This window comes from Zootermopsis nevadensis, unplaced genomic scaffold (genome assembly GCF_977971745.1).
Source record: "Zootermopsis nevadensis isolate Lab colony 2312 unplaced genomic scaffold, Znev_1.0 Znev_ptg000003l, whole genome shotgun sequence".
Lineage (NCBI taxonomy): Eukaryota > Metazoa > Arthropoda > Insecta > Blattodea > Termopsidae > Zootermopsis > Zootermopsis nevadensis.
The window spans coordinates 8977782-8997221 of record NW_028259135.1 but is presented as its reverse complement, the minus strand read 5'-3'; the positions used below and the strand labels follow the sequence as shown (position 1 = coordinate 8997221).

The 19440-nt window shown below is 40.1% G+C and overlaps 2 protein-coding genes and 1 long non-coding RNA gene across 6 annotated transcripts; 1 reads left to right on the top strand and 2 right to left on the bottom strand.

Annotated features, from left to right (window-relative positions):
• Window positions 1-5902: 5902 nt before the first annotated feature.
• On the bottom strand, window positions 5903-9018 carry LOC110838625 (uncharacterized). Of its 4 annotated transcripts, XM_022081963.2 has the most exons (4): window positions 8886-9018; window positions 8512-8722; window positions 7819-7872; window positions 5903-6989 (listed from the first exon to the last, which is right to left on the bottom strand). In XM_022081963.2, the coding sequence occupies exons 3-4, from the start codon at window positions 7847-7849 to the stop codon at window positions 6319-6321; spliced, it is 702 nt and encodes a 233-aa protein (XP_021937655.1). In that variant the 5' UTR covers window positions 7850-7872; window positions 8512-8722; window positions 8886-9018; the 3' UTR covers window positions 5903-6318. The 4 variants fall into 4 exon arrangements, with proteins under 4 accessions (XP_021937655.1, XP_021937656.1, XP_087198513.1 ...); XM_022081964.2 differs by lacking the exon at window positions 8512-8722 and having other exon boundaries at window positions 8886-9014; XM_087342387.1 differs by having other exon boundaries at window positions 8512-9012.
• A 129-nt stretch (window positions 9019-9147) lies between these two features.
• LOC110838627 (uncharacterized) lies at window positions 9148-10885 on the top strand. Its single transcript, XR_002546177.2, has 2 exons — window positions 9148-9379; window positions 10054-10885. It is a non-coding gene; the product is annotated as an uncharacterized LOC110838627 (long non-coding RNA).
• LOC110838624 (uncharacterized) lies at window positions 10821-19417 on the bottom strand. The gene is made up of 7 exons (XM_022081962.2): window positions 19284-19417; window positions 18988-19105; window positions 18668-18882; window positions 18189-18318; window positions 17607-18014; window positions 15173-15312; window positions 10821-14780 (listed from the first exon to the last, which is right to left on the bottom strand). Exons 1-7 carry the CDS (start codon window positions 19367-19369, stop codon window positions 13598-13600), a joined length of 2280 nt encoding a protein of 759 aa, XP_021937654.1. The 5' UTR covers window positions 19370-19417; the 3' UTR covers window positions 10821-13597.
• Between the last annotated feature and the right edge of the window lie 23 nt (window positions 19418-19440).

The following is a 19440-nucleotide window of genomic DNA, read 5'->3' as shown; positions in this document are numbered from 1 at the left end:
GGGTCATTAAATAAATACAGCGTCAAGTAGGTCACACAGTCTTCGAATAAATTGAAGAAAGAGGACTCAAGACTTGCATTGGGAAATCATTGACGCGTGAACGGCGATTTTAAAAACAAAAGAAGTCTTGCAATGTCGCAGTCTTGTGACATCGCCTCCTAACCGCAGTTTATTTCTGTTTTCCTTGTGCCAGAATACTTGGAAGAAGACCTAAAAGTTGTCCTGCCGATGTTGTAAAACCGTGTTGGTTGAAGACCTGAAGATGGAAGCAGTGTGTTCCTCCGAAACGTTGGCATCTACGTGATCAAGGGGCCGTGAGAACCTCGTATCTCATACGGGTTGTCCTCTTATTTCTTTGCGTATTTAAATAACTCCGTGGAGCAGAGTGATCCTCGAGAAACTGATAGTCTCTCAGCTGGTCAATAAATTCCCTTCCCTTTACAGAATTCTAGGCCTGTGTGGCTGACATTCCATTTCACGGGTCATTTTTTTCGTGGTTTCCTCAGTACCTCCTTCAAACACGTCACGACGTCTTCTTTCTACACGGCCTATCCATCCTAATTCATAATCCAAAACCATTCGGCACCACCAAATTACCTCATGATTTTGTGAAGTGTTCATTAAATAACAATCAAGACTCCATTTTTAGGCATGCTAACTGCACGTTCATTATCTTACTCCTATAATGGCTCTCTGTGACGGAATGATTGTGTTAATTTGTATTCATTCTTCTTGTACAAACCTCTCCATTTAATACAATTAACTGGTATTTGCTGACATGAAATGCCAAATATTTAAATAAATCAGATCGTGGTTCAACAACGACCCAGTTCAGTTTCGGAGCCTTGGATATTAAGAACGCCAGACAGAGTTTGCGTCATTTAAAAATCAGCCCAAAAATCTAACGCTGCAGTTCAAAAATGAAATCACAAGCGACCCCCCACCCCAGCCCCGTGACCCTAGAGTCGCCATTGCTGATAAGCCGCTGCTCGCACGAAACACACTAAAAAAAAGGCGAATGCTTCTCTTCGAGAAGATGGCGGACGTCTTCAGCGTCTGATGTGAAGTTCTTCTACAAATATTTCGCAAAAAACAAAGATGAAGAAAAACTCGATTCTCGTGTTACGTTGATGTCATCAGAGCTTGCAACTGCTGTCACAATTAGGGTAGCGTTTTAAATAGCACACCCTGTACCTAAAACTACAATGCTTTGTATTTAATTTAAAGTTATATTAATATATGCATTAGAAGCATAACACGTGCTGACGACAAAACTTCAGTTGGAATGCGGCCATGATCACAGCCTGTAGCACCCTTGAGCTAAAAGACACCGCTTGCCACATGAAAGGGACAAACAAAATTTAATGAAGCCAAGAATAATCCCTCGATAATGAAGTCTGTCTTCCCATCCGCATCTAGGTCTTCCGAATGGTGTCTTCCCTTCAGGATATCCAACTAAAATTCTGTATGCATTTCTCATCTCCCCATGCGCGCTACGTGCACCACCCATCTCCTGCTCCTAGACGATCCTAATATCTGGTGAAGATTAGCAGAATATCCTGAATTGCAAGGATTCCCCGACTTTGACCTCCTCTTAATTTTCTACACACACTTCGATGCCTTATTCCACAAACCGAGCGGGGGTGATAAAACTGCGCCATTTTCGTCTAGTCATCAGTGTTCTAGGCTGTGGAAATTTCCAGACGCTGAAGTGTGACGTAACATCGCCTGTGTTTGCGTTTTTTAATTAATTTAAAAATCGCGTTTGTTACGCTCGGAGAACTTCCTTGAAGTGAGCGACTTCACGGTAGGAACAAAAAAGACCCCTTTGCTCAGGGCAGAACGCTTTCTTTCAACAGGGCAATTTCCTTGAAACATTTTCACAGGAAATGATCAATAATTTTCCTTGTTCTGTGAAGGGAGTTCCCCGTTTCGCTCGTGTTTTTCCTCCGTTTACACTTTATTCGAGGTTGCTTACTCCGGCAACAGCCAGACCTACAACATAGTCACCCACGGGGCAGAATTTATTTTCAGAAGCTAATAGTTGCTCAGTTAGTCAAACAATTCCCCGCCTTTTATAAAGCCCGAAAGTTAATCACCGTGGTCAAACGAACCCGCCACTGGGTCCCTAATCAAAGCCAGTTGAATCCAGTCCACACTCTCACATCCTGTAAAAAGGACATTTCAATATTCCCCACTCATCGATCTCGTCCTTCATATTAACTTTCTTCTCATACGTTTAAAATTGAGCCCTTAAAAGTCTAGTGGTAAGTATATGTACCATCTGCTTCAGTAATCAACAATTCTTCATTTTGTATTTATGTGTTTCGTATGATTCTCAGAACAAACATCGATCATTTCCTTAAACAGCGTTAACCAGTTGATCTTTATAATGGTGAAGTGTGGTGTTTTCTTCGCGGTACGGACTGAATTCTTAAATATTTTTCAGACTATCTTCAGCTTCCGAAAGCCAACGCTCTGATCTCACAGTCGGCCAGCCAGCACGAGCCACAAATGCAGGCATCTGAGATCCATCCAGTCACTTTTTACGAACACCCTCGTTCGAGTTCCTGGATGTCCGACCGGGAAATACCTGTGGCAAATCATATGGAACGAGGACGAAATTTGAATGTCGCGTATACCGAGAAATCCTTTCGCTCTGACGTCAGCCTCTCTCTCTCTCTCTCTCTCTCTGACTCAGCACGCTGACTAGAACAGAAAGACAACAGAACTATTCGTTTGCTGGTGAATGGTAAGTCACAGGTCGTAACCCAAATTTTCTGCTGCGTAAATGAAATCGTCTGGATATTGGAGTGCTTGGATCGCGGCCAGCTAGTATCTGCTGGTTTTTATTGTGGACAACCAAACGACAGAGCCAAGGCACTGACCTCCAGCGAAGTGTGGAATTTTGTTCAGAGATTCACACACAAATTCTGGACAGAGATAAACTTTGAAGACCCAATGGTAACTATATATACCACCTGCTTCAACAATCAACAGTTATCCACAAACTTCCCCCAGGGAGCAAAGTCCTTCTTGAAAAGCTGATAGTCACTAAGCTACTCAAGAAATTCCCAGCCATTTATGCAACCCGAATGTTCGCTGCCGCGAAGTCACGTGACATCCTCATAACCCACTTCTTCAAAACGAATATCAATATAGAGCTGTCCAAGTGCGCATTAGTTTCTCAAGCGGAATATTCTGTCCACGTTCCCCATATTCGATTGTATATCATATCCTACCATGCGTGCTGCACGCCTACCCATCTGATCGCCCTAAAAATGCTCGTTTTAACCAGGAGAGAAAAAAACACGAGCCTAACTTCGTCTCTAAGGTCCAAATATCGTCCTCAGTTTTTTTGTTCTCAAAAATCCTAATTTCAAGAAGATGGCCGTTTCCTGGGTTTGCTGCCTCTGAAACGTCGGTAAACTCCTACCGGACTACAAGGCGCAGAAACCCAGGAGTCAGCCATCTTCGGATTCACGGCCGTGAGAACCTGAAATTTCACGTCGTCAGTTCTCGTGTTATTCCGTTAGGGAAGACACCAAGTTCAACACCCACACAAAATAACAGCTAAATTGTTAGACGCAAAATATTCCAAAATCCAATCGCGTGAAGACTTTGCTACGTGACATCATCAGACATCGGCAAAGATCTCTCTGCGACCATAAATTGGCATTGAAACATTTCTTGACATCACAATGACGAGTGACGTCCATGTCGGTCTGTTTACAAGAAAGTTTATTTTTGCTTGTAAGCTTGCATATTTAGTACGACGAAGAAACACAAGGACTATTTACAGAGACGCACCTTTTCGCAACAGCCAATCAGAGCGGAGTGCCTCATATTTATAGCAGAACGTCTATTCGGTAACACAACATTCCATGCGTCATTCAGTTCACATGTGCGTGATTAATTTGTTTATCATTTGCAGATAAAGTTTCTGACGCAGGTTGAAAAAAGCAGAGGTCTCCAGAACACGAAATCGCAGAAGGAGAACATTTAAAAATCGAGAAAATCGACTTCCCGTTCAAAGCCATTCTGCTTTTGAATCCACGCATTTTTACGTCGGAATCTCTCGCGAATAGCAAAGGTTAAACAATGATCACGGAGTTCAGCGCCTGAGAAGCTAACAGGACGCTCAGCCTTGATTTCAAGTCACTGATTTTCATCAGTTGCAGAAATTGTCTGCCATTCTCGCAACGGCTAATTTCAAATTCACATAATGCTGTCCCACGTGACTCTTTGTCCGCGGAGATACAGAATTCGAAGAGAACTTTATTTACAGCACTTCTTCGTTTCGGTTTGTATCGCGGCTAGAAGGCGTGTGTACCCTGAGAAGCATCCAGAAAGGAAACGCATACTTGAGGCGTAGTTAAAGAGTGTTTGTGATATAATTAACCTCCTTCCATTCACAGACGCCCGGCTACTAGCGTCACTCTGCTGCCCCACGACCAAAACAACTTCAGGAAATATTTCTAGAAAATTAATAGCACAAAGCAGGTTCTCGTAAAGAAATTACTACCAGTGCCATTTGTCGATGATTTAGAAACAAATGGAATTCTCCGAGGTCGATACTTTTTGTCTTTCCCACTTTACCCATCGTCATTTCTCTTAAAGTCCCAAAAATCTTAATATTCACTGTTTCGAAGGATGGCTCTTCCTTTGTCGGATGATCTTTAAGGTTCAAATACTTTTAAAGATTAAAAAACAATTGATAACGCCGAAAACAAACAAAGCTTTCATAAGAACCGCGGGTGACTTCCCCTGTTGGTAAGGTATCGGCTTCCTGCACAACAGCGCAGCCGGATAAGTTATCTAACTTCACGGCCCGGAACAGATAAAAGAATCATCACGCCTTGCAACATGTCTCTGAAATATTAATAGATTTACTTAGAAAGATCCTGCAGATGGGACCCCGGGAATGTCACTTTAGAAATTCTGTGCGATCATAACTGGGACACTACAGAAATCACGGAATTCAAATGAACATTTTCCGTGTTCTTTGGTGCATTAATTTTTTTAATTATTGTACCTAATGAAGCATCTGGAACAGAACGTCGAGTTGCTACCTCTTTTTAACTCGGAAAAGAAACCTTCGGGTTCCATTAAAAGATGAGGAATGGTTCGAACAGTTAAGCTACTATCAGTTTGTCAATAAGATGTCTCTTGAGTGTACATGAAGAAGGCATTCAGTGGCGATTTGCAATTGAGAATTGGGCAGATTTTTTCGAATATTTCTAAGGCGAAAATCGAATGTGTCCTTTCGGGCGTAAGGACACTGAATTCTACGAAATGAATGAAGCCTGCATTTTAATGACTGGCTGTTTCCGGAACCGAAATAAACCAGATACGGCCGGCGCATTCGTGACGCCCTATTAAGGTCACCAGATTCACGCCCTGATGCCACACATTCTTACAATCAACTAACTCCACGCTGCAGTCATTATTCAGAACCTGACAGTCGCTCACCTAGTCAAGATATCTCCCACCTTTCATCGAACCCAAAGGTACATAGTCGTGTACACAAGAGCCCACAACACCTTCTTTAAGACATATTATCCTCCATCTACATCTATGTCTTCCTAGTAGACACTTTCCTTCAAGTTTTCCAACAATAATTTTGTGTGAATTCCTCAAATTTCCCTTGCATGCTACATGTCCTGTCCATCTATCAAAGACTAACTGGGTCAAGTCGTCGATGCCAGCGGTCTTCGTGATATTTTTCAAGCAACTTAAGTGTAGCCAGCGTCTGCCCACTTCCACAGACGTTCACTTATTCCGTAAATGTTGGTCATTCCAGGAAAATTTCTTGGATTTCTCCCCTCCCGCTGCTTAGCAGATTCAAGATGTGCGGCACACAAAATGCGTGAATCACATTCAAAGAAAGGATAAGACAGGAAAGTTTTCTTATGGTTACATTTCGAGAGTTACAAAACTCTGACACAAATGTGAAACGTAACATCAAAGTCAGAAACACACACAGACGTCGGATCAGTCTTCCTTAGGATCCGTTAACTTCAAACATCGCAATTACCTTCGTCGGCATTACGAGGACACTCTCGTTAAACCTCCTCGACTACGACAACATGGTCACCACATTCAAACGTGGCTAGACTCCGCATTAGTTAAATTGACTTCTGCACAAACTTGCGTTAGACATTTCTCATTCTAATATAGTACAAAACAGTAACATTGAAAGCACGCTGTTTCTTCCAACAGCCTAATAGAATTTAAAATTAAATTATCCAGACACGTGAGAGCATCAGTCGCAGTGAAAATGGAACGAGGAAACAGCCGACAGACAAAATTACCATTTTAGCTTTCCTCGTTGCCTTCGCTCAGTTTCCTCTTCCTGTTTCCCATCACTGTCCGCGTGATCTCAATGAGAGTGCCAGTCAGCTTCTCCGTCTGCTCCGCCTGCTCCTTCAGCAGCGCCTCGATACGACCGAATCTCTCCTCCTCCCTCTTCTCCCTAGCTTCTTCTCTCGCTCTCCTTTCTTGGTCCAGACTCTGCACGATGGCCAGAACTTCGGCCAAGTTCACAGACTGATTGTGCGGGAACTGCGACGACGACCTGACAGGCGCGAACGCGGCCGAAGAGTCAGCGTCGTTGTCAGACAGGGGATCGTCCGACCTGCTGTCCACTCCCATGTCATCACTTTTCAAGGGTTTAATAAGTTTCCTTGTGGTTTCCAACGCCTTCTGTAATTCTTCCATATAAGGTGGTGGTGTTTTGTTTCCTGGTTTTGTTATGTAAACAATATAAGCCCTTTTCAAATTGCGCCACTTCTGGTGACACGTTTTACCCGCGTCTGGACCGAGATCAAAGCCTTCTTGCAACAGTTCCTCAGCCACTTGGGCCCACACAGTCTTCTTAATTGTATTTCTGTCCAGCAGCATCGACTGAATCCTTTCACTGCCAACGATCCGGATCAGCGCGATCGTCGCTCCGGGTTTGTCCAAGTGCGACCTCCACACGGTAGACTCTGAAACAGAATTGAATCATACATTCTGCACGTAGCTACAACACGCGGTGATTTTAAACCACGCCACAGTCAGAGAAGAAGAGTTTTCGGCGATATCCAGTGAAAACTGACTTCAAAGTCCTCAAATGTATTCAGTAGTACCGCTTACCTCGTCAAGGAAAATCTAAAAGTTAAAGGAGTTAAAACTTCAGCAAACTCAACTTCGACTCAGAAACAATGCACAAATACGAAGCATTGACATGAGTCTGGCAAAAGCAACAACAGATCAGAAGGCAAAGTAATCACAAGGTGAGATTCCAGGTTCTAGTGGCAGCAAGTATGAAGACGGCCGTCTTCCGAGTTTTGCACTGTGTAGTCTGGAAGAATTTTACCATATTCCTGGATGCTTCTGGATCATAACAGTCTCCTGTAGGACTTCATCAGCCGTTTAGACCAGCGGAGAACTGACGGCCCTCTCTGCACTGCTGAGAATGTACTTGGTGGGCGGCGCTGAGTTGGGTATGCAGCACCCTCCAATGAGACATCACTCAGGCTGACCCGGCATCTCCTTGCTGTCGGCCAGGGGGGCTAGGCGCTGAGCTCCATGCAGCTGCTGAACTGGCAGACATCAACCAGACTACACGGTGCAACAATCCAGGAGACAGCCATCAAATGTCAGTGTTCTGAGTAAATATGCCACTGATGTACAGCGTGGACGTGCCGCAGTCAACACGCTGGACAGCCATGAGGGGTTAACACAGAATGAGGGAAGGATAAGAAGCAGCAGATAAATTGAAACAAAATGTGAAAATTTTGGATGTACAAGACGCTGAAAGTACCGTGTACTTACTGCCACTGTCGGTAACAGTGCCTGCACTCATGGCTGCTCTGCGGGGCAGTCTACCTGCAATGAGAAAGCTTTATGTTTACATCAAGGCTTGTGGGACTTGTTACAAATACTTCAATGTAGAACCTCAGTTTCATAAACACAATCTAAATTTTGGTACCTGCATCACCTCCACACAAGTTATAATGGTTATACGATCATAAATTTTATCAATGCATACACAAGAGAAGATCGTCCAGTGAAAAAGTTTATCCAGTGTTCAGTTGGATGTTATATATATCACTGTGCTTCATGTCACAGCCAAAAGAATTTGAATGTGACTCGGTATTTGAACTCACAAGAACAAGACATATTTAGAAATGAGAGATACCGCTCCATAGAAAAGGTGTAATTGGGATACAAACAAACGTAGTGCAGTGATGTCAGAAAATCATAATTTTCTCCGCAAAACCCAACTGATAAATGGGTGGGTATTATGAAGTAGCTCATGTAGCATAATTAATAAACAATGACAAGCAGAACATTACAGAAAGTCGAAGTACAGTGTTATAAAGAGAATATGACTGGATGCTTACAAGCATGCATTTCTTACATAATGGTATAAACAAATGATGATTAATGACACATTCAGTGTCCAAAAAACATGCATTTTATGAATAAAATAAATACATTTTAATAAAATAAAACATTACATACGTCATCAAACGAATCAACACAACGATGTCCGATATACATCTATGCACAAATGACCCCAAACGATTGATGCTTGACTGAAAAGCGGCACAAAGTACACAGTTATATGTCATCGCATTCTAAACGTTGTAACCAAAACTATGAGTCCTCAGGCTTTCAGACACTGGGCCGCTTGTCAGTCCCTTCGCCTTCAAAATGGAAATACACGGGTCCTCTGCAACATCGGCAAATCAGCCCACCACAATAAAGCATCATCAACCAACAAACTAAACAAAATTAGGATATTGTTTGCGTTGCAAGGTTATGTCACCAGTCTCTAACTGAAATCTAAATAACAAATTGTAGTGCTCTAATGTTAACAGGAAGTATATATTCACCAGCAAGAACTCAGATTCCATTCACACACACACACACACGCCGTTTTAAAGTTTTACGAAAAGACGGATTACGTAAAAGTTATTCACACTTTCATTTACACCACAAGACTTCCGACCAACTCCTGAACATGGCTGCCAACATCTACGTGAAACCAACGTAAAGTTTATTATTATTAAGCATTGTGCTTCTCACTGTGCATTTAACGTAATCTGTAACATTTAAGATCCGTGACATTTCTACGTCATGCAGTATTTAATCTGAGTTACATATGAAGCACTGTTGGAATGGTAATCCATGTATTGTATCAAGGGAAATTATGTAAGGAATGTTACTGTAACAGATAAGTGGCGCAAGATTAAATTGTGTAAGAGTGATCACAGCAACGTGTTGCGTTATCATGTCTCTGAAAGAAAGTAACGCTAGCAATACTGGCTCAAGTGAATCAGAATATGATGAAGTTAAAACAACATTATTGTACCACAACCTGAGAGATGTTAGTACAAGCTTCTGTAATTACACTGTTAAATAATTAACATTACATTATATCTGGTATTGAGGTTATGTTGGGATTATCTATGGAGTTTAATTACTGTTACCTAATTGTAGAACAGTTCTATCCACAATGATCATTTAGGTTGTGACGCCCTGTGGACTGGTAGGTGGATACATGTTATATAAACGTTTCGGAGGAATATACTGCCTCTGTCTTCAGCTCATCCAACCTAAAATCCACATGACATACACAACCCATATCACTATAAACAACTTCACTGCCATGAGAACCTCTTTTATAGAGCTCTATCTAGTCTAGTAATTGCCTGCATTTCAGATTTTTGTCCCTGTAAATTTGTCATGTTCTCTGTAACTCTTTATTCAAAATATTTACACTGTATCCTTCTGCAACTACATTTCTTTTTAGATTCCACTTTTTATGTTAAATTATATTTGTACACATTGGATTCATTATGGTGTCACTTTTCAGAGAAATGTAACTGGGCAATTGCAAATGTCACTAGTGGTGTTTGTGGCATTAAAGAATGTGACTGTGTTGAGTAACAGTTTCTAGGGACTGTATAAAATCGTTTCCGATTATGACTATGGCTTTGGCAGTTCCCACAATCACTATCTAAAATATTCTCTGTATATGATTCATTAATTTCATTCCAGAATTTTCAGCAAGTAGGAAGCCAATTGAAGAAGTACAGTGAGATTATACAAGATCTTTCAAAAGATATGGATGACATAAATAAAAGCATGGCTACGCTTCAAGAACACTCTCTGGCCGCAAAGAATCAGGCAGCAATCGGAGAAACAACTACCCAGCAGAAGGAAATGGCAACTATTTTGCCTGTGTCTCAGTGAGAAGTTTATAGCAGATATAAGTGAGATATGGCAGGAAAGAACAATCAGTGGTACTGGTTACGAGTGTCACTAATGTCTCTACTACCACAGTGCACAAACTAGATCATACATCATAAACTCCACTTACTATTAAAACCTTTACATCAAATGAATGCTACAAAATCCTCTTGGACAACCGACCATCAGTACCAAGTTGAAAACCAATTTTTCAGAGACTCAGCATGACCGTGATGATGAAGACTGAGCGAGTCCCCAAAATTCTGGTTTTTAACTCAGCACTGGCACAGCTGATCACCCAAGAGGATTTTATAGCACTCTTACATATTTAAATCAAAGATCATTTCCTTGTGAACTTAATGAAGAAGTGGTTTTTGTAAATTCTAACAAAGTTGGTTTTCTGAGTTAGGTATATTATATTATGTAATATAAGTTCTCTTCAGACCACATTCTTGTATGAAGAACCAAAGGGGAAGTCTAGTATAAATCTTTCCAGACAGTCTACTTTAATTTCTTGGTATGGGACGTCACAGGATAGGTTCTTTAAAGTGTTTGAGTAATGTACAAATCAACAATTAATCTTTGATATGCTTTTCATTAAATTAACAGAATCAATAAATGTACAAGTCACATTTTGCTATTCCTTCTACAAAACGTTTTTTCTTCATATTCTAGCCACACTAAAACACATGTTAATGAAAAATTAAAATAATATAAAAAATAAATCAAGCACAGACAGTTGTAAAGTTGAAGTACAGATGGCAGTGAATAAGTTGACACATTTTTTTCCCTGTCTGCATTCTATCACCCTTTCTTTCAGGTTGACACCAATCAGAATAATTTTTGTTTGTCAAAAAATTATTTCTTGAGCATCGGACAGATACAAAAGTTGTGCTACTGGAAGTCCATTATAAAACTGTACTGCATTTATAAATGTAATATTCTTTAATACCTGAAATTTACCCTATCAGTTAACACAACTGTTTCATTCAACACATCAGTAGATTTTAGGTTTTCACAGTAGTCAGCATCCAGACTGCAATGTTTTAGGTTGTATTGCTGCATACGAGTAAGTCTTAAAGGCAGTTACAAACATTTCAGAGGAACCTACTACCTCCATATTTACAGTCAAATTGAGCATGGCTGAGACAGAAAGACCTTCCCAGGCACCACCTTTCTTGTATAAGCACCATATGTTCCAGCCATACTGACTTAAACCATGAAGATAGAAGCAACAGATTCCTGCAAACCTTTGGTAAACGCCTCCTACAAAACAATATGGCTCAGAACCCAAAGAACACGCAAAACTGTTTTAGGTTTGTTAAGCTGTAAAACAGCAGTGTCAGCCTGATCCTGAATCAAGCTTAATTAAGATCAGTAGTATTTTTTACGTGTATTACCCTTTTGGTAGCGAAGGACAACATTATTTTGAAACATATTAACACTTGTAGGAATATAATCACCACAGAACAGACCATCATGAATGTCTCGGATTTGCTGCACTAACAGTTAAGAAATTTCATCGAGGAAAGTACAAATGTAATGTCTCCATACAAAAAACAAACATCTTTTGTAAGTGATGACTTATTTCGAACCCTCTCCACACCTTCTCCTCCGCAACTTCTTCCCACGTTCCTCTTTCCTTCCCTCTGTGCAACATCTTTCTGAACCTGATGTTCCCATCTTGATCTTGGTCTCCCTCTTGTGCATTTTCCTTTTTCATCCATTCTTAAAATGCATCCAAACTATCTCACTGTTATCTGTTTATATGCATTCCAAGGTGTTTATCATTATATTGTCTAATTTCTTCATTTATTATTGTACGTTTTGGTCTCTTTGAAAACTAAGCAACAGATATCGATGAAATCTGGTATCAAAGAACCATGGTAAGAGCTCACAATCAAACTTTGTAACAAGGCTAAAATTATGCTCACTAACACAAATAACTTGTACACTGAACATCAAGAACTTTCAACTCATTCCTGAATATTTAACTAAAAATAAAAGTATTCTATGTATGTTTGCAGAGTTAAGCTTGTATATTCATTGCCTTTCTTAACAGATTTGTATCTCTTATTAAATGAACTTCATAGGAAATGAGGTATTCATAATAAATTAAAAAAATAAATAAAAGGGAAACATTTTCCAGGTTAGTGCATATCTCAACTTTTGTTACACAGACTAGATACAAACTACATGGTGATACGCATTTGGCGAAGTAATTATAACTGGACTGAGGATTAAATGTGTGATAAGGTATTCACCTCGATATACCAAGTTGGACACAAGCAGGCGTTTAATACTATCAACACTCAGTCAAGCCTGCGGCTCACGTGGACAGCATTTGAAATCACTCAACTTGATGCATAATCTTTTGGTTTTTCCTCCCATACAAATTAGGTTTCTTCAAAGGTTATAACAATACATTCACTGGCAATGAATAAACAACAAATTCAAACGCATAAACTTGCACAGTCTAATCAGAGCGTTTGATGTGGCAAAGCAGACGTGTTACTTGTGGCAGTGTTGGTATTCATGTGGCAAAGTATGTCACATCTAGTTCTTCTGTAGAATAAATGTAACTGGAATGAAATGAAACCTGGCATACTTAATTACTGGGTCATTTAAGCATGCCGAGAGCTAAATCAGCGGGCCCGAGGAGTTCATGCTGCAGCTGTACTATGTAAGAAGCCATTCTCTAAAGGTTTATATGGCAGTGGCTGAAAGACATTGTTCTGTAAAGTTATTTTCACTTAATATTTCTTCTCACATTCATTTGGCATGACAGAGACTGTCACCCTTAATAAAACATTAAACATGAAGTAAGAAGCTAATTACTACATAAAACAATAACGGAAATATACGACCATCCAAGATATAATTCATATTAAATCAGGAAAGGCCTGAAGATGACACAGTTACACACTTCTTTCTGTAATAAAAATCAGCTTGTTAATTGGTAAATAAACAGGAACACCTTGTGTGGTTTTCATATTCACATACATTTTCTTCAAAAACCTGAACCAAATGTATTTAAGACATGCAACATAAATTCTTATTTCAACAATGCTTTGTACTTTACGTAAGTTTGCTTTTTATCTCCCCTTTCCGTCGCACAATACAAAATTTATACCTGATATTCTGAAAATTATTAAAACCACACTCAAGACAGTAAGAAGTACATGTACAAAATATAAAATCAACCCTTTTGTCAAAAGATCTAAGGAGTGTTTAAAATACTGTATTATAAATACAATATTGAAGCATATGACTAATTATTTGCTGCAACACATCTAATATTCACACTCCCAAAAATAAATTTAGTCATATGTGTGATACTATCCCCGTAACATCACGACAGTATCCCAGGAAACAATGTGCTGCTATTCCACAACATGACACATACAAGAATCAATGCATTGAACAGAAGACTGACAAAAAACAGAACGGCTAGGAACAAATTATCCCGCACAGCTGAAAGAAAGGTTCGATGTCTCTGCGCAGCAGTCTCGGTCGAAGACTTGTCCACCGAGCTTCGACTGTCGTTTGAATTTTGACTGCTTGACCGACTGAGAACATCAACTGCTGGCGTGTGTGGCGGCTTCAACGGTATAATAGAAAATGCAGACGGGTTCCAGATAGGACTCAGAGGACGAGGGGATTGAGGGGCATAGTAACAAGGTACAGGCTGTGGCTGTGGCAGCAGTGGAGATCCATAGCTTGGCAAGAAAGTAGGCATCTGAGGAATCATACTGTAGGTTTGGTGAGTGAAGACCGGAGGTCCTCCATAGTACGGAGTCCCAACAAACGTACCGCGCTTTGATCTAGCGCAGTAAGTGGGGGCTGCAGTGTATGAACAAACTGGCTCCGACAGCGCAGAGAAGCTGTCAAAGTCTGCACCACAAGTGGAACCGGTACATGAATTTGGCAGACTCGTAGCTCCATCACAAACGCCAGGCTGACTCGACTGCGAGACAAATCCTGAGCTCTGGCTGGATGATCGTGACAATGGAGCAAAAGCAGTTGCAGTAGACATCTCTTGTGATTCATTTCCTGTCAATGGCAGAGCCTTACCATGAACTGGAGACTGCCAGTACCCTCCAGCTACCCACGATGACTGGGTAACATTCTTACACAAACTGAGCTGAGACGGTCTAATAATGGGTCTCTTTCGGTTTCTTAAACTGCCATTAAAGAGCTCATTGCACCTATTTTGTCCATACACCTTGGTCTCAAATGAAGAAATGCCATTGTTTTTTCTACTCATCCAATTTTCATAAGATGAGGAACCTAAATTCAAGTTTCCAAATCCACGACCTAAGTCTTCTGAGTTGTTGTCTTCATAATTGGACGTAACGGTCGACGGCGAGTGTTCGATATGAGACGAGGTACGGGCAGAAGTGCCGCTAATGGGGTAGAAATCACAGACTTTAGGAAGTTTAACACCAACTTCATGAGATGACGAAGAACTATTTACATGTTTCTGTTGACAGTTTCGTATTGTCGGCGTAGGGCCGTCATCAGAAATATTAGATCTGAAATAAAATGTCCACATTAATACCAAGAGATATGCTGTGCTGAATTCTGTAGTAAATGTAATCACTAGAAACTATAGCTATTCTAAAACAAATGCAAATGACTTACAGCTTGGCCTGAATGCTCTGAGCAAACACCACACATCATTCCTACAATGTGTAAACCCTCGCTTAGGTCCGTGAGAAATAATTCTCGGCTTCCGAACAGAAACAACACAGAACCTTAAAAACTCCAACTTGCAAGTGTAAAACCTGATGCTTAGGCTTTTGTCTTGAGCTTTCATAAACACAGTAGATCTCCATTAACACCAAACAAACGGGCATCTGTCCCGTCCAACAAGTTCCATTTGAACCTTGGTTTAGGCTTTTAGAAACAAAATATCCATACTCACAGATCACGGGATGATTCCAAAGAACTGTTGCGACTACAACCTTTTCTAGCTATGTTGTGACATTTAACTGCAGGGTACCTTCCTCTCGCCACCAGGGCATCCAAGGTGCAAACACACAGAGTCACGAAGGCAATAACAACCTGGACAGAACAGATCTACTGCTAGCAGATCGGACACAAAAAATTTCCAGCAAAGAACATATAAAAATCTACCAAGCTAAAATTCCCAGTCTTATTACGGCAGTAACATCGGATGAGAAAAACACGAGCAGATGGTGCCTAAGAAATATGCAAGGCAACAACAATAATATACTAAATGTTGCAGACGAATAGTTAGCACTCCTGTTTCATATTCAGGAGATCCTGATTCAAATCTCAGCTTAGAGCCTGAGGTTTTGTGTGTTTTCCTCAGTTGCTCCAGGAAAATGCTGGGAAAGGCAACAAAAACTAATTCTGTATTTACTTCCAATTCTTCATTCAATAATCTTACTATAAAAATTTGTGATTAGTCGTTGTCTTCAACCAATTTGTCGTCAAAAAATGACGTCATCAACAATGCCAACAGATATTTGTTTACTCGGCATTGTTGTGGAACACAACAATGCCGTGTAAACAAATATCTGTTGGCATTGTTGAAGTGGACACAACAATGCCGAGTAAACAAATAACGCTTCACAACAAAAGAAATCAAAGAATATCAAGTCAGTCGCATTATCACTGCTCCAGAAACAGCACGTCGCATTCTTAAGAATTGACTAACAGTTGTCCTAAAACATCAGGAAAGTGAAAGAAGACGTTATCAAGTATTTGAAGTACCAACTCCAACAAGGTAAAGTGATACTCATTCGATATATTACGATTATGAAAACTATTATTATATAAACTGACTTTATGATCGATTTTGAGACGAAGATTTGCAAGGATGGGGCTGGACGTAAAAGGTTGACTGAACAAGAACTGTTGGCCTCTGAACAGCGACGTAAAGAACTAAAACATCAGACATATTTAAGAAATAAAGAAAAGCGAAAGAAGACTTATATTGATAAATGTAGAAAATTGACTGACCTAGAAAAGTTGGCCTATGAACTACGACGTAAAAACTACATCAGACCTATTTAAGAAATAAAGAGAAGCGAAGGGAGACTAACATCAATAAAGGTAGAAAAACTTATTCAACAAGAAAAGAAGAGCAGAAGAAAACAAACGAAAACTTGCAAGGGTGGGTTTGGGCGTAGATAGTTCACTAACCAAAAGAATTGGCCTCTCAATAGCAATGAAAAATCTTAAGAATCTGGACTAACAAATGAAGAAAAGAGAAATAAGTCTTACATTGATAAACGCAGAAAAACTTATTCAACAAAAACAGAAGGGGAAAAAAGAAAACGAAGATTTGCAAGGGTGTGGTTGGACGTAGAAAGTTGACTGACCAAGAACAATTGGTCTCTGAAAAGCTACGTAAAGAACTAAAACATCAGATTACAGGAAGCTCTCCGAAAGGATTAGCCATCGTTGTCGACAAAAAATGACGTCATCAACAATATCAACTTATATTTGTTTATACACGGGTGTTAGTTTAGTGTCTTACTCAAGATTTTAAAACGCAACCAACCCCCTTAGGGGGGTTGGTCAAGTGTTTAAAACCCCCATTCGGGTGGGTTATTTTAGTTTCTTACTCAGGGGTTAAAACACTTGAATGAGACACTAAACTAACTCCACTTTGGGACTAACCAAGTTTGGTTGCGTTTTTCAAACGAAAGGAGCGCCCTGCTCTAGTCATCTTATAATTCAATGCTATACTGTCCAAACTACTTACAGCATTGTTAAATACACAACAAATGCATAAATAATTAAACCTGGGTCTTATACATAGATGAACAGACACAATCAGAACTGCCAACAGATGTTCTCATTTAAAAATGCAGTCAACAGCTCAGATTATACAGCGTCAAGACAATAGATTGGCAAGTAATGAACTGGGAAGGATGTAGAAGGAAGCGGCCATGGCCTAATTTAAGGCACTGTCCCAGTATTCACCTGGAATGTCTGAGAACAATCATGATAAACCTTAATCAGGGCAGCAGAGCTGGTAGATTTGAACCTGGAACCTCCTAAAGCACGAGAGCTAATCATGCAACCATCACCTTCAGTAGATATTAAACTTATTTTCTCCAAATGCATGTCAGAATCTACATTTAAGCTAACTTAACCTAGATTTTGGAAATGACATTCCCTCCACACCGCAGATTAGAGGGCCGTTTCTTTAATCATAGGTGTGAAGGTTTTACAGCCGTGAGTCGGCCGGGAAAATTGCTAAGACCTAGTACAGACAAGAATAACGAACATCACAACTAGGAGTTGGTTGAGGAAATGTCAAGTCCTCGTCGACTTTAGACTACTTTATCAGTAATTACCATAAATATCACTTTAAAACTCACGTGCACAATACTAAAATCCAGTAAACTAATATACTCCTCCAACTTCTCCCATCTTTTCAGCCATGACTGCGCGTGTAAAACGATCCAAAAGCATACACAGATTATGCCGATGTTTCCACGTTTCCTTGGCACGGTTACTACGAACTGGGTCACTGTACCAAGTGCAGTCAGAGGTATCTCGTACATCAGCGTCACTGGCACGAGATTAACGACGTGTGGGGAGACATCGACCGCACACCACAGAGTAGAATTCTGCACCAGACTAGACAATGGGAGCTGTCCATCGTTCAGGTCGACAGACGCAGCCAGAACAAGACACGCAGCCAACACGGTAGCAAAGTAACGTGCCACACGGTTCCACGATAAGTAGAACTGGAAACATCTCGCCTTGAGGACAGAGACAAAACCCTGAAACACGAAGCAGCAATTTAAGAAAATTACGGTTACTACCGAAACAAGTTCACTGTGTTATCAGACCGAGTTCTTAGCACTCTTCTCTGTAATCACGAGTTCTGGATTCAAATCTCAACCGGGAGACTGACTCTAACCTGGTTGAAAATCTTTTATATAAAATGAACTTACTTTATGTAACGAAGAGTTACGTAACTGTGTCAGCTTGAAACCAAGAAGCATGGACTTCTGTTTATGCAGTGTCATTTTAAGGACCTCTTCACAGGAGGAGCAAAGGCGATACGCACGTTCCAAATGACGCCTGAAATCACAAGAAGTACTGTTAACTGTAATTACAGACTAATAACAATAAATCACTAATTTTACAAGAACTCTATCGATTTATCTTCTGGCCAGACAAGATGAGGTATGGAACACTTTGAAGACAGAACGTGACTGTGAACTGCACTTTTCAAGGATTATTTATGTTCAAATAAAATTTTATGAAACATAATTTTGTTCACTTCTATCTGTATTTAGTTGACACTCCTTACTTCAGGCCACGATATACAGAACAAATATATATTTTACCACTGAGTTGAGGGTATATTTTATTTAAAACCAACAGTACATTTTGCTCAGAGCAAAGCACCATAAAACAAATAATGTACCTAAATTCATCCACTTCCTCGTCATAGCGTGCTGGGTTAACAGGCATAAACAAAGCCAGTTGTTGTACTTTCAGCTCCTGGTTTATGTTGCACTTTCGACACAGCCCATTTCCATTTGCATCCAACAGTGATTTCTTTCTAGGAGAGACTGCATGGACTGGTTGATTCAAGAGCTCATCATGCTGGGCTGGGATAGTCTTATTGTAGCTTCCATCCTGTGAATAAAGACAATGCACAGTATATGAGACAGCCACATACACAAAATGAAGATAAAACATTTCTTGTAGGTTCAATACACTACACATGTAATAAAAACTCACTGAGAGAAATCCATTGTATTGTTCACAATTCGGGCAATCCCAATAATTGCGGTTTCCATATGGAACATCCGTGTAACTGTTGCAGAACCAACAGTTAACACGAATTGGAAATTTGTGTCTGTGGAAAAAAATAGAATACAATGGTGAAACTGTAATTGTATCGCCTGGTGAACAAAACTGTTCATATACATATTGTATTGTATTGTAATTTAATCACCAAAAGCTAAAGCACTCGGAATGACTGTTAGTTTTTAGAAACTTATTATAAAGTCAAATTTTGCACAAATGACTACTACCTGATTTTGAAATACAAGTTTAAGCCGGTTATGAAGACTACAGATCCAGCCGCTAAAACTGATAGCATTATTGCTAGAGATTCCATAATTCCAAATTGGAACACAATATACTGAACATTCACTTTTATCAAACGGCTTATGGGCCGAATCTAACAAT

What these genes read in the sequence shown, in the direction of transcription:
- LOC110838624 (XM_022081962.2), bottom strand. Translation starts at nt 19,369, where the DNA reads ATGGAATCTCTAGCAATAATGCTATCAGTTTTAGCGGCTGGATCTGTA. An exon ending in AACTTGTATTTCAAAATCAG is followed by an intron (nt 19,106 to 19,283) that starts GTAGTAGTCATT and finishes TTTTTTCCACAG; the next exon opens with ACACAAATTTCCAATTCGTG. An exon ending in TGGATTTTAGTATTGTGCAC is followed by an intron (nt 15,313 to 17,606) that starts GTGAGTTTTAAA and finishes TGTTCTGTCCAG; the next exon opens with GTTGTTATTGCCTTCGTGAC.
- LOC110838625 (XM_022081963.2), bottom strand. Translation starts at nt 7,849, where the DNA reads ATGAGTGCAGGCACTGTTACCGACAGTGGCA. An exon ending in CACTGTTACCGACAGTGGCA is followed by an intron (nt 6,990 to 7,818) that starts GTAAGTACACGG and finishes ATTCTGTTTCAG; the next exon opens with AGTCTACCGTGTGGAGGTCG.